Raw genomic sequence first — 12435 nt, 5'->3', positions numbered from 1 at the left:
TCAGAGGAACCCAGAGAGCTGCAGCGCTCCAAGAGTGACTCATCCACAGGCCACACGCTCTGCTTTCTGACCCTTGCTGCTGTTTTTGTCATCATTATTTAGGAGCAGGGCTCAGGAGGTGTGGGATCCACGTGGATCCCAGCTCTGGAGTGCCTGCAATGGGACATGGAGAGCGGTGAGGAGCTCCCAGTGGCAGGGCATAAACTCAAATTCACTCATTTTTTTGGCCAGAGCTCCCCTGGCTTGGAAGGTCTTTTTTTTTTTTGAAGCCGTGTTGCAATAGTGAAAGATTGGGAAAAATGTCCTTCTGGGAGAAATGCTGGCACGGTTGGAGGTAATTCCAGCCCATAAATCAAGAGCTATTTCCTGTGGAGCCCCCAGGTCCAACACGGATGTTGGTGGTGGTGAGCCAGGAGCTGTCACATCGAGAGAGGTGTTGAGAGGAAATGGGAATATTTAATGATGCCTTTTTGTGGTTAGATGGCTGAGCCCTCTTAATGACGCTGTCTGGAAGAACAGATCAGCCCTCAGCTGAAATCCAGCTTTTCCAGGGCTTCAAAAAATCACTTAATGGGCCTCGAGGAAACCAGCAGTTTTGCTGGGGAGTTTTGTCTTAAATCCTGAATGGTTCAGTGAGATTCCTATTCCTCCTGTCCATGATTATCACCCTGGGAATAGCTGAGAAAAAAAATCTGATTTCAGGGCAGGCTGGTACCTTTCACATGCTGAATTAGGAAGGAGAGATTTTTTTTTGATGGGGCTCTCCCGCTCCCCCTGGAATTCCACGGGAATCGTGAGCCTGATTCCCAGTTGTGCCTTTGGAAAATCCCCTTTGTAATTGACTCAATATTTGCACTCCTGGCTGTGGGCACAGTGGGCACAATGTGGCTTTCAAACCATCTGTTTTCCTGCACCAAAAGCTGCTGGCACCAAACCTTGGCTGGCAGAAATTTGCCAGGGCTGGTTCACGTTGGCCGAGGACAAAACCATAAAGGAAAAAAAGTGAGGCACAGGATAAATAGGAATAATAATAATAATAATAAAAAAAAGGACCCTGGAAATAAATGAGCTTTGTCCCCGGGTTTGAATGGACTTTTTTTTTACTCGTTTATCAAAGGACTTTCTTCTGGCCTTTAATGTTTCTGAAATAATGTGTCTCGTCTTTGAGTGGCCAAGAAAAGCTGTCAGCCCCTCCAGCAATTATCATATCCCAGAGGGAACTTGGTTAATGATTTCTCTGTAGACAACTTGGCCTTTCAGTTATTTTTTTTTTTTTTTTTTGTGCTCTGCCAGAACAATTGCAACCCAGTGAAGCATTTTAGGCTTGGGTTTGGTTCTTAATATTGCAGGAATATTCTGGAAGCGCAGTTATTCACTGCCACCTCCTGATGCTGAGCCTGCACCTTAGGAAATTAAAATTACAGGGAGCAGCAGTAGGTAAAGCAACAGCCAGAGAGAGGGAAGGTGGCTGAAATTCAGACCAGTGCAGTGGCCCATGCAACAGGTTGGTGTTTTTAAGGGCTGTCTAATGTTGTGGACAGCACAGGCTTGCCCTGAGCATCCCTGAAATTTGGTTCTTGATTTGTATTCGAGCTTTGTTCAGCTTCTCCTTGAAAATCACGGAGTGGTTTGGGTTGGAAGGGACCTTAAAGCTCAGCTCCTTCCACCCCCTGCCAGGGGCAGGGACACCTCCCACTAGCACAGGTTGCTCCAACGTGGCTTTGGACACTTCCAGGGGTAGGAAAGCCACAGCTTGTGGAAAACTGGAGACCCTGTAACTGATACCGCAAGAACTAATTAATACTCATTACAGGGTCAGAATATAGAGCTGCTGCAGGGACACTAAATGTGTGACTCCAGCTGCCCTGATTCATTTCTCAGGTGGTGTTCAGGTAACTCCAGTGTTTCTCCACCTTTGTAGGACCAAGAATGAGCTGTTTTCTGAGGAACTTACATATTGATCCTGGGTTTATGAAATTCAGTTGAGGGTCAGTGTAGTTTTCAAAGTGGTTTGTGTGGTTCTCAGTGAAAAACAGACACCCTATGGGATTATTAAACACCCAGATTATCAGATCCCAGGGATTTTTCAGCAAAATGTGGTTATTTCCATGCTTAGACCAACTTGCTGGTTTAATATGTTACCAGTTGTGCTGTGGAGCTGCAAACTCAAACTGAAATATAACTTGCATCCCCCTACACTCTTTTTATGGCCACAAAGTTGATGGGAATCTGATCTATCTGATTCTTTTGGGGTGCTGGAAGTTCCTGAGGGGTGACAAATCACCTTTGCTTTGACACATGAGGGCAGCCAGAGACTCAGCAGATCAGCCTGTGAGGGGTCTTTTGACAGACTTCCCCTGAGCAGGACTGGAAATACAACCCCCAAATAACTGAAGGCAGTGCTGAGAGTGTCCTCAAGTGCCTGTGGGGAGGGGAAACACCTGGACATGGATGTTCAGAGTGTGCTTGAGGGGTCGTTGTGAAAGAGTCAGCTCTGCCTGGCAGGAAAGCTCAGCTTTTGGGAGTGACCTTTCCCAGCTCTGCCTGTTTGGAGGTTCAGCTCTGCCTGCAGGGTTTGTTCTTGTCTGGGTCCCCTCCCAGCCCCCATCTCCCTGGCAGGTCATTCCCTCCCCATCCCTCCCCAGCCCGTGGCCATCTGAGCATCTCCAGGGCTGTGCCAGGAGATGAATGAGCTGCGTTTCAGGCCATCCCAAAGTGCAGAACGTGTCAGCACAATCACTTCCAGGCTTTGCTCTGGCTGGAGCCTCTGTCAGCACTCGCTGCAGCTCCTGATCAGCCGTGCCATGGCAATTAATATTTATAAACCCTTAATAATACAGCACTTGTGTGTACCTGGGAGACCATCTGCTGGCCTCCAATCCCCCACCAAGCACCTGAGATCAGCGTGGCTGCAGCCCCTGGACGGTCCCAGAAGGGGAAGGAGGTGGGGCTGATGATTCCTCCCTCCTTCATTAGTTACCAGAGCACATCACCCTCATCCTTCAGGGCCAAGCTGCAGGCTTATTCCTTTCCTTTTAGTCTGGAGTCTTTTATCACTCTGCTGTGCATTTATTACAGGGCTTCACTTAGTTGTGACCTTGGCTTGTGGTGGTTTTCTGTGTTTTGGTACAAAGGCCTTGCTTTGGGTGTGGTTTGCAGGGACAGAAGGCTCCCAGATTATTACTCTTTAAATGTATCTTCATTTATTGCTCTAAGTGTTTTGGGGGTGGGTTTTTTGGTTGGTTTTTGGTTGTTTTTTTTTTTAATCTTGCAGAGGTGCTTAGTGGCCATTTGGACACAGATGCCTCTCAATTAACAATTAATGTATGCATGTGCAAAGATGCAGATCAATGAATAATGCATAGTAATAACCAGCTTGGCCGTGGGCTTTGGGCTGCAGGAATATTGCATATGGATTAGCCCAAAGGCCCCAGATCACACGTGAATAACGTGTATCAGGTGGGGGCAGCCCCGCTAAGCCCTTTGCGTGCTGCACCTCTTACCTTTGTGAGGAAAATGTCCCTGCTCCCACATCCCGAGGGTCTCAGGGGGTCCGGTGGGCTCTGCCCAAAGCAGCCCCTCGGGAGTGACCCCAGCCCTCCCCCCGCCTGGAGCGGCTCATTTAGGGACAAACCCCAGGGAAGAGGTAAAAGGGGATCCCAGACAGGCGGAGCTGGGCTGGCTTTGGAGCCCGGCAGGGAAGGGGCTCCGACCCCCCCCGGGCAGGGCGCGGGTGGTGCTGAAGGGACAGCGCCCGTGGCCGGGTCGGGACAGCCGGGGGGCCGCATCTCCGGTTTACCCCCATCTCCCCCCTGCCTCCCATCTCCCATCTCCCCCATCTCCCCTCTGCCCCCATCTCCCCTCTGCCTCCCATCTCCCCTCTCCCCCATCTCCCCTCTGCCTCCCATCTCCCCTCTGCCCCCCATCTCCCCTCTGCCTCCCATCTCCCCTCTGCCTCCCATCTCACCTCTCCCCCATCTCCCCTCGCTCCCCATCTCCCCTCTGCCTCCCATCTCCTCCCTGCCTCCCATCTCCCTTCTCCCGCATCTCACCTCTGCCACCCATCTCCCCTCTCCCCCATCTCCCCTTTGCCCCATCTTCCCTCTCCCCCCATCTCCCTTCTCCCCCATCTCCCCTTTGCCCCCATCTCTCCTCTGCCCCCCATCTCTCCTCTGCCCGCATCTCCCCTCGCTCCCCATCTCCCCTCTCCCCCATCTCCCCTCTCCCCCGCGCCCAGGGCAGGGTCACCGTCACTGTCACTGTCACCACGGGCAGGGGCGCAGGGGCTGCTCTGTCTCCTCCTCTGCAAACCTGCCCTCCGCCTCTGGCTGCCTCCCCTGCTCCCCCGCAGGGACAGGCGGGGGGCTCCCGGCACTGCAGAGCCTTAATTGACTCGCAAGGTCACTAATTTCGGCTCCGGGAGGTAAGCCCCGCTCGCCCGGCTCCTTTCCCTCTGTCCCCCGGTTCCCACACCCCTCTCCCATCTGTCTCTCTCTCTCTCTCTCATCCCCTCTCCAGTGCCATCAATCAGCCCTTTCCCCCCCGCCCCGTGAGGAGGGTCCGCACCGGCGATGCCCCGGTGGAGCTGAGTCAGCACCGCGCCGCTCCATCCCCACCGACCCCAGCCCGGCTGCTCCCGCCCTCCGGCTCCGCCGCGCTGGGAAAAGTGAGGAACAATGGGATGGATCGCCACCATGGCGGGGCTGGGGAGGCAGGGCACAGGGGGTGGGAGGGAGGAGGGTGGGTGGAGTGCCCACTGCCCATCACCTCCCTGGCCCACGGGCCGCACGCCGGGGAAGGGAGGGGGAGCAGGTGGGGTGGGTGGGTGGGTGTGAGGGGGGCTGCTGCTCCAACCTGATCGAGTCCATTTGCCAATTCACCGCTCGCATCACTTCCGGAGCAGTCCCCAGTTTCTGCTGCAGAGTGAGCATTTTTTTTTTTTTTTTACTATTATTTTTTTATTTTTTTTTTCCCCCCCCTCTCTCTCCTTTTCCCTCCCTCCCCATCTGGATGCTGGGAACTTGAAACCTCCTCCCTTGATTGCAGCAGGATCTGCCCCATCCTTTTCCCCTCAACTTTGCGCTGCATCAAAGAGCCACAGGCTGGACGGTGGCTGCGATGGGGGCAGGGGACCCGCGGGGCACAGCCCTTTGCAGCTGATGCTGCCGTGTCTTTAGGACCCAGAGCCATCGCTTTCCCATCTCTTCCTCCTTTTTTTCCCCCCCACCTCTCCTCTCCCCGCGTGTGTGTGCTCTTGTGTGTGTGTGTGTGAAGGACCCTCCTGGTGACTGCTGTCGTTGTTCCCCCCCGGCAGGGAGACCACCCGAGCCATGGCTGAGAGGAAGCAGAACGGGCGGCAGGGCGAGGAAGAAGAGGTGCCAGCCTTCTTCAAAAACCTGGGCTCGGGCAGCCCCAAGCCCCGGCAGAAATTCTGTGGCATGTTCTGCCCGGTGGAAGGCTCCCTGGAGAACAAGACCATCGACTTCGACTCGCTCTCGGTGGGCCGGGGATGCAACAAAGTGGTGGCCAAGCAGAAGGACGTTGCCCACCTGGGTCCGGATGCTCAGTCCGTGTATTCCAGGCAGAGCGGGAAGGGAGGGGAACCATCTGTTGATTTCGGGAGAAAGGTGGAGATCAGGAGTGCCACGGGGAAGGAGGCGCTGCAGAACCTGAACGACAAGGTGGGTGCATATATTTATATACGCGTGTGTGTGTGTGTGAGGTGAACTCGAGCACAGGCTGCAGAGGGGAGGGATCCTTTCCCACCCAGCTTTTCCGTCCCCTGCATCCATGTGGCAGCCTTGTGGGAAGCAGCGTCTCTCCCGGAGCCTTCTCTCCAGACCTCTCTGCAGGTCTGTGTGTCTGTGCACGGGGAGGGGGCAGAAGAAGAAAGGGGCTCCCCCACCCACAAACACCCTTCCCTTCCCCTCCCCGCCCTGTGTTTGGGGAGAGACCCCGACTTTTCTGCTCCTTGGGCAGATCCCCCCCCCTCCCCGGCACAAGGGCAGGGAAATGCCCCACCCAGGCGGCGAACGCAGCTCACAAACGCGATTGTTGAGGGAAAAAAGAGCATCAATGAGCCTCCACCTACAGGGGATGAAATCCCTGCAGGATTCTTCCAGGGGGAAACTCCTACCCCTCCTCCCAGGCACCGGAGTGACCCCTGGGAGCTGCTTTTCAGCACCGGTTTTAAGCAGGGCCTCTGGCTACGGTGGGAATTTTTGACTCGGGAGGATCTGGGACTTTCACAGGAATGGGGCGTTTCTCCTAAAAAAAACCCACCGAGCTCCTCCCAGGTTTTTAAGACTCCTGAAGGTAATTTTCTCGCTCTCTGCCAGGGTGTCATAAAGCCCATCCCCTTCCTGAGGCAAACCCCCACTGAACCCAGAGGTCTGGCTGATCGTGCCCGCTTGGTTTTCATCAATAAATAGATTTAAACGAGCTTTATTCAGAGCTGAGCCGTGGAACACTCCTCTGACAATGCTGCCTCCTCTGCAGAGGCTGGAAGAGCAGGAATGAATGAAGCAAAAGCCACCAGCAGACTGATGAACTCCTGGCTCTGGGCAGGAGTTTCTCCCAGTGGGGTTTAGAGCAGTTCTTTCTCCTGGAAACTGTTCCTTAGGGATGTGCCTCCTGATTTTTAATCCTGGTGTGGGTTGCATGGACAGGGCAGAAATCTGCCTGGAATTCAGAGTGTGGGCTTGTTCATCACTTTCCCCCACTTGCAGAAAAGTATTGCTGGAGGTCATATTATAAAAATAAGAAACAGGGGCTCATCCTGCCTAAATCAGCCCCTGCTGCAGTGACCCCAGGGCTCCATCCACCCCATTTCCACCCGTGGGCTGCTCTCCTGAGCTCACAGAGGCAGGCCCAGCTTTGCACAGGTCCTTAATTAGCAGGTGGATGTGCCCCACGCTGCTCCAAGCCTGATTTTCCAAACCCAGACAAAAGTTTGCCACTCCAGATGCCCGAGGTTTGCTTTGACCAGGTTGGAGTGCCTACTGATGGAGTAGCTTTCCATGATTAATTAGTCTCCTTGGACTAATCAAGGTGCATCTCAAGGATAAAGGGCCTTTTCATGTTGAGGAGTCAAAGGTTCTGCAATTCAGGACACTTTAAGGACTAATTTTGGACAATTTGATGTCCTGTGGGACGGGCAGAAGCACAAGCAGGTGACACATTAATTCTGAAAAGATCAATTATCTTCTGATTAAATGGTACCAGCATAATAAAAACTTCAATTACAATATTGTGAAAAATCAGAACCCACACAGGACATTAATGACATTTTTTTTTTTAAAGTGTGTTTTTTGGTTCTATTTTTAAAGATTGTCATATAAATGTTGAGTGAGTGTATGAAATAGTGGGATGGTGCAAAAAACATTTGAGCTGTTTCTCAGCAGCTTTACAAAACACTGGTGCCAGGGGATGGTGTTGTGAGGGGTTGTGTATGTTTGGGTGAGTGCAGTGTGTTGTGAATAATGACATGCTATGGATTGGCACTTCTGTTGCAGGAATGTTTTAGCTTTGTTTTTCCAGCTGACTGCACCCAAAGCTTGAATCAATGGTTTAAATCCTCAGCAGGTAAAATTGGCTTTGTGGCTTTAAACCAGAGTCATCCTCTCTGTCACTTAGAGAGAGATCTTGTCTTAATCTCCACTGGAATAATTAACAAAGCAAGGATGGACAAGCTATTTTTTTTTCTTTCTGAGGTCTTAACTGTCAAGAGGATAAAAAAGGGAATGTAATTATTCCACATTAAACAGCAATATATTGTCCTGCAGGCCAAGATAAGGGTAATCCAATCTCCTGGTGCCTGTCCTGACCAGGCCATTCTGTAGGCATCTATCATGTGCTGCCTCTGGGTCATTGCTGCCTCATCATTCAGGGTTCAGACCATCTCTGGGGGCACCAGGAAGACTTAGGCTCACTTTGAGCAGCGTTTGCAGCTCAGCCCCTGGAGACAGCGTGACCCATTCAACAGGTCTGCAGCTCAGAGCTGAGCCAAGCTCTGCTGCTTCCATCTGCCAGGCCTTGGAGAGTTCCCTGTGCTTCTGTTTCCCATCTGAACTGCATCATCTTCCCTGGTCCCACTGCTGCTGGCTGGTTCTGGAGCTGCTGGAACCCCCCCTTGTTTACTCCAGTGATTCAGGTGGCTCCCCTGAGCACCTTTACATCCCTTTTTTGCATTCCCTGTTCACTGGCCCTTGGGAAGAGGAGAGAACTGTGTGTAAACTGCTGGTCTAAACCGACAAAGCCTATTGTAATAAGTGACAATAATGAACAAACAAGGGAGTAGGAAAATATTTTTATTTTAGGGTTGACAGGAGGGGCCTCGCTTGCAAAACACTGTCATGAAGCTTGTGACATGACTGGACTTCTTCCTAAAACCTCAAAGCTCTCAGGATCACGGCTGTTCGTTCCTGGAGAGAAATAATGAATAACAGGATGTTGTTGAGAGCTCAAATAATCACAGACTCTGCAACATTAATGGAACTGTTGTGCAAAACAAAGGAGCTGTTCCAGACAGCTGGAGATGCAGTTCTGAGTTCAGTTTGCTACAATGCCTGCAATTTTTCTAGCCTTGTTTCCACAACCATTGCTTGCAAAATAATCCTACAGGAGCATGACTTGCATGTTCTTCCAGTGGGTTTGTCTGACTGTGGCAAAAAGCCAAAACATTGATGGGCACCGATGCCAAAAGTCCTCTCAACTTCCTACATCCCTCTCAGAGCCCCCAGTCTGCTGTTCCACACGTCCAGTGGGGGTCTTGTGGGGTGGTTTTATATCCAGAATTTACCCAACACCCCCCCTTTGATGCAGGAATGAGCGGTTTGGAGCTGGTGCAGGTTTTATCTCGCAGTTTCCCCTGCTTGTGCCACCCTCCTGGCGGTGCCTTGGCCATCCTTTGACATGAACCATCTGCTTTCAGCAGGTGCTGAGCCAGAAACCAACCCCCTTTGTGCTTCTGAGGGATTATTAAATGTCCTGTCCTGTGGTCACCTCCCAGAGGGCAGGGACGAATCCCAGGGTGGGGAACAGAGGAGAGAATTTCGATTTATCACTGAGTAATGATTGTCCTGCACTTCAGAGGTGGGCAAAGCTGGCTGGAACAAGAGGGAAAAGCGATTCCTGAGAGCCTGATGCTTTGCCCTGCAGGTTTTTGGGCAAGGAAAAGGGATCATAATCACAGAATGGCAGAACAGCCAGGGTGGGAAGGGACCTCTTGCAGACCATCTAGCCCTAAATAATGGCAAGAAACAGTGCAAATCCCTGAAAACAGGCATTTCTTAGCCCCTCCCCGTGGTTCCCAGGGGCCTGGGGATGCCAGGGAGGGGAAAGGGCGAGGCTGTGGCACCGATCCTGAACATCCCATGCCTTTGTTCCAGAAATTCCCCCTTTATAGTGCAGGGCACAACAGGCTGAGAGTGGTTTGGAGAGGACAGCACATTTTTTGCTGTGAATTGGACAACCCCTGACAGAGCAAGCCCTGTCTAGAACCCTGAAGAGGGCTGGCTGGTTCCTGATTGCATGACATGATGGTTAAATCCACTGGGGAGCAGCAGCTGGGGTTTGTTTCAGGCCAATTCCATTTGATGCACCTGAAAGGCTCAGGACAAAACACCCCATGACAGCAGCAGCCTCTTTAAAAGGTTCTTTCTGAACCTCCCAAAGGTTTCCTGGGACAGCAGATGAAACGAAATCAATTGGAAGGTTAATTTTAATTTGCAGATCGAATGCACATTTTTATCGACCTGTTTGTGTGGCCAGAAAGTGAATCTCCCCCTTGTAACCTAAAATAGTCTGGGTTCAAAACCAATTGAGCTGTTCCTCTGAGAAGCTGGATGATTTTTACCTCCTCATAGTAGCAGGTTTCATGGTCATTTCCATATGATGACACTTGATTTTTTGTCATCCAAGAGAACGAAACAAAAGATGCTCATTGGCAGGTATAATCCCTCCCCTTGTAATTTAATTTACAGTGATTAATAATGGACAGTTCTCTCATCATGGTTTTGGGAAGGACAGGTGTAACTCCTCCTGCCATGGATCAGCCTGGATTTTATGCTCCCAACACTTCCTGAGGTGCAGGGGGTTGCTGGATCCGTGGGAAATTCCTTTCAAGTCATTGAGAAATCAGAGTGGGGAGAACCCTGACAGAAGATTGGGGTGAATTCCTGGGGGTGAACTCCTGAAAGCTCTTCTGGCCCAGTCCTGCTGCCTCTGATCACGGCACAGAGACCCTCACTGAGGTTGGGAGGGGGGATTCTCCAGCAGGGAATGGGATTATTTGTGTCTGACAAGCCTAAAGGGAAATCCAGAGGTGGAATTTCAGATCCTTCCAGGAATGCCTCAAATCCATCTCTCATCCCTCTTTCCACTGCACTTAAAAAAATATATATTTCCATTTGAAAGGTGCGTTTTTTTTTTTTAATTTCATGGCAAAATGTCCTTTTGGGTAAACCTTTAAGAATCCAGTAGGAGGAGAAGCGCTTGGGTGTTGCAGAAATTCTGCTGGGTTTGTTGCCATTACACTAAAATTCCACAGAGGAAGAAACTCTTTTAATAATTTTTTTTTCCCCCAACCATCCAGCAGCTCCACAGTGGGAATAAAAATGCTTTGCCAAGTAAGTGCTTTTATGGTGCTTCACAGAATCTGTGAGTTAGGATTCAGAGCTGATTGTAAATTGATTTCCACTGATGCCTGTGCTGATTTATTTCAGCACAGATTAGCACTGCACAGAGATTCTCGTATTCTTGTGCCATTTTCCCTCCAGACCTTTCCAGAAGACAAATTTGGACCAATTTTAACATGAAAGAAGTTGTTTTTTTGGGGTTTTTTTGCTGCAAGCCCCATCAGAACCAGCCAAAAAGAGCAGGATACACCTCAGTCATTCCAGACTCTGTTCCCAACTTGTTCTCATCCCAACATCACCCTTTAGCTCTTCTCCTTCCCTTAAGTGTGTTTATACAACAGGCATAAACACCTTTGCTCAGCAAGGCTAAAGAAGTCAGTTTTCTCCATTTATATTAATTTTTAAATGAGGTGTTTTGACAACCTTTTAGCTCTTTGCTAAAAGGGAGCAAAATTGGGCCATACTGGTGGAATGGAGCTGGAAGGACACCCCTGGGAGCTCAGTTTTGCCCTAAATCACGTGAATTTAAAAAAACCTGGTGCTGTGTGGGTGGTGACTGTTGAACAACCGTGTTTTTCAGCCCTTTAACCTCTTCCTTTATTTCATTCTGCAGTTCTGGAATAGAGTATGGAATAGATGAGTATGGAATACTCAGCCTCCAAGTTCTGCTGCTCTGCATTAAACCCATGTGCATAAGGAGCCTTTTTTTTTTTAAAAGAAAAAAAAAAAGCAGTTGAAATAGCTGTCTTTGAGCAGATGAAACGGGCTGTAGATGGATCAGTGTGCTGAGAACATCATCACCTTTCAAGGGTTTCTGTTTCTTCTCCCAGTGCTGCTGGTGCCCAGCTTTTAGCAGGGAGAAATTCAGCAGGATGGTTTCCTGGGCCGGTGTTCCTGGTTTTAATCACATTGGTGCTTTAACTGGCATTAAAGACAGAAAAGGAACAGTTGCACTGCCTAAATTTAGAGATCTGATGCAGATTCTCGCTTCCACGTTCTGGGCAAAAAACATGCTGAGCTTTCAAAACTTCTCCCAGCACGGATCAGAGGGGCAGGGAAACTCATTTAGTGTTGTCTATTCTAATCATTAAGTCCAAATAAAGCCCTACAGGCTAACAAATTAATCGTTTTGCCACTGTCATAAGGAGCCACTTTTTCATTTGCTGCTAATTGGATATTAACTGATTGGCATATCAAGCTCCTTAATGCTGCCTGGTGTCCCACCCTGTAGCCAGGAGAAGCTCCTTGACTCTTTTCCTTGTAGCTCCCTGCGAATGGAAGGGCTCAGAAGGTCCTGACAGGCATCTCTTTGAACAGATGCTGCCTTTATAATGATTTATTTGTAAAGGTTTCATTTCTTCCCGTGTTGGGGACGTAAAGATCGTTAACGTTTCGTGACAGGAGAGAAACTGGGTGTGATGTGAAATCCCCTCGTGGCTGAGGGAAGAAGGTAAGCCTTGGGTCATCAGCTGACTGTCACAGCCTTCAAGCAGCAATGGATCTGTGCTATTTATGGCTCCTCCAAAAGGTGTGTTGTGCCTTTTCCCCAGCACAGCTGCTGCCAGAGGAACGTTCCTGCTCCCAAATCCCAGCTTATCCCCGCACCAGGACAATGTTCACGCCGTTTAACGCATTTCTTTCCTTGAAGTAGCAGCTTATGGAGTTCAGGGCCTGAGAAATTTAAGGCTCCAAGTGTGACTGAAACATGGAACACGGAGTTGGCAGCACTGGAATAGTAAGGAATGGCCAGAGGGACCGGAGAGGACCCCCCCACAAACGCCTGGGTGTGTAGCTCTGA

General features: G+C 50.3%; 1 protein-coding gene across 2 annotated transcripts in view; it reads left to right on the top strand.

The window, feature by feature from the left end:
* The first annotated feature begins 4836 nt into the window (after positions 1 to 4836).
* DPYSL2 (dihydropyrimidinase like 2) overlaps positions 4837 to 12435 on the top strand; it is a 48511-nt gene continuing 40912 nt past the window's right edge. The window contains exons 1-2 of one of the 2 annotated variants that reach the window (XM_050325676.1): positions 4837 to 4923; positions 5315 to 5681. In XM_050325676.1, the coding sequence (XP_050181633.1) occupies positions 5331 to 5681 (351 nt within the window). In that variant the 5' untranslated portion in view covers positions 4837 to 4923; positions 5315 to 5330. Of the gene's footprint in view, positions 4924 to 5233; positions 5682 to 12435 lie in introns of those variants that run through there. The other variant, XM_050325675.1, reaches the window with a different exon arrangement.

The sequence above is a fragment of the Myiozetetes cayanensis genome, unplaced genomic scaffold (assembly GCF_022539395.1).
Source record: "Myiozetetes cayanensis isolate MyiCay16 unplaced genomic scaffold, myiCay2020 scf30, whole genome shotgun sequence".
NCBI lineage: Eukaryota > Metazoa > Chordata > Aves > Passeriformes > Tyrannidae > Myiozetetes > Myiozetetes cayanensis.
This window is presented reverse-complemented; position numbering and strand designations above follow the sequence as displayed.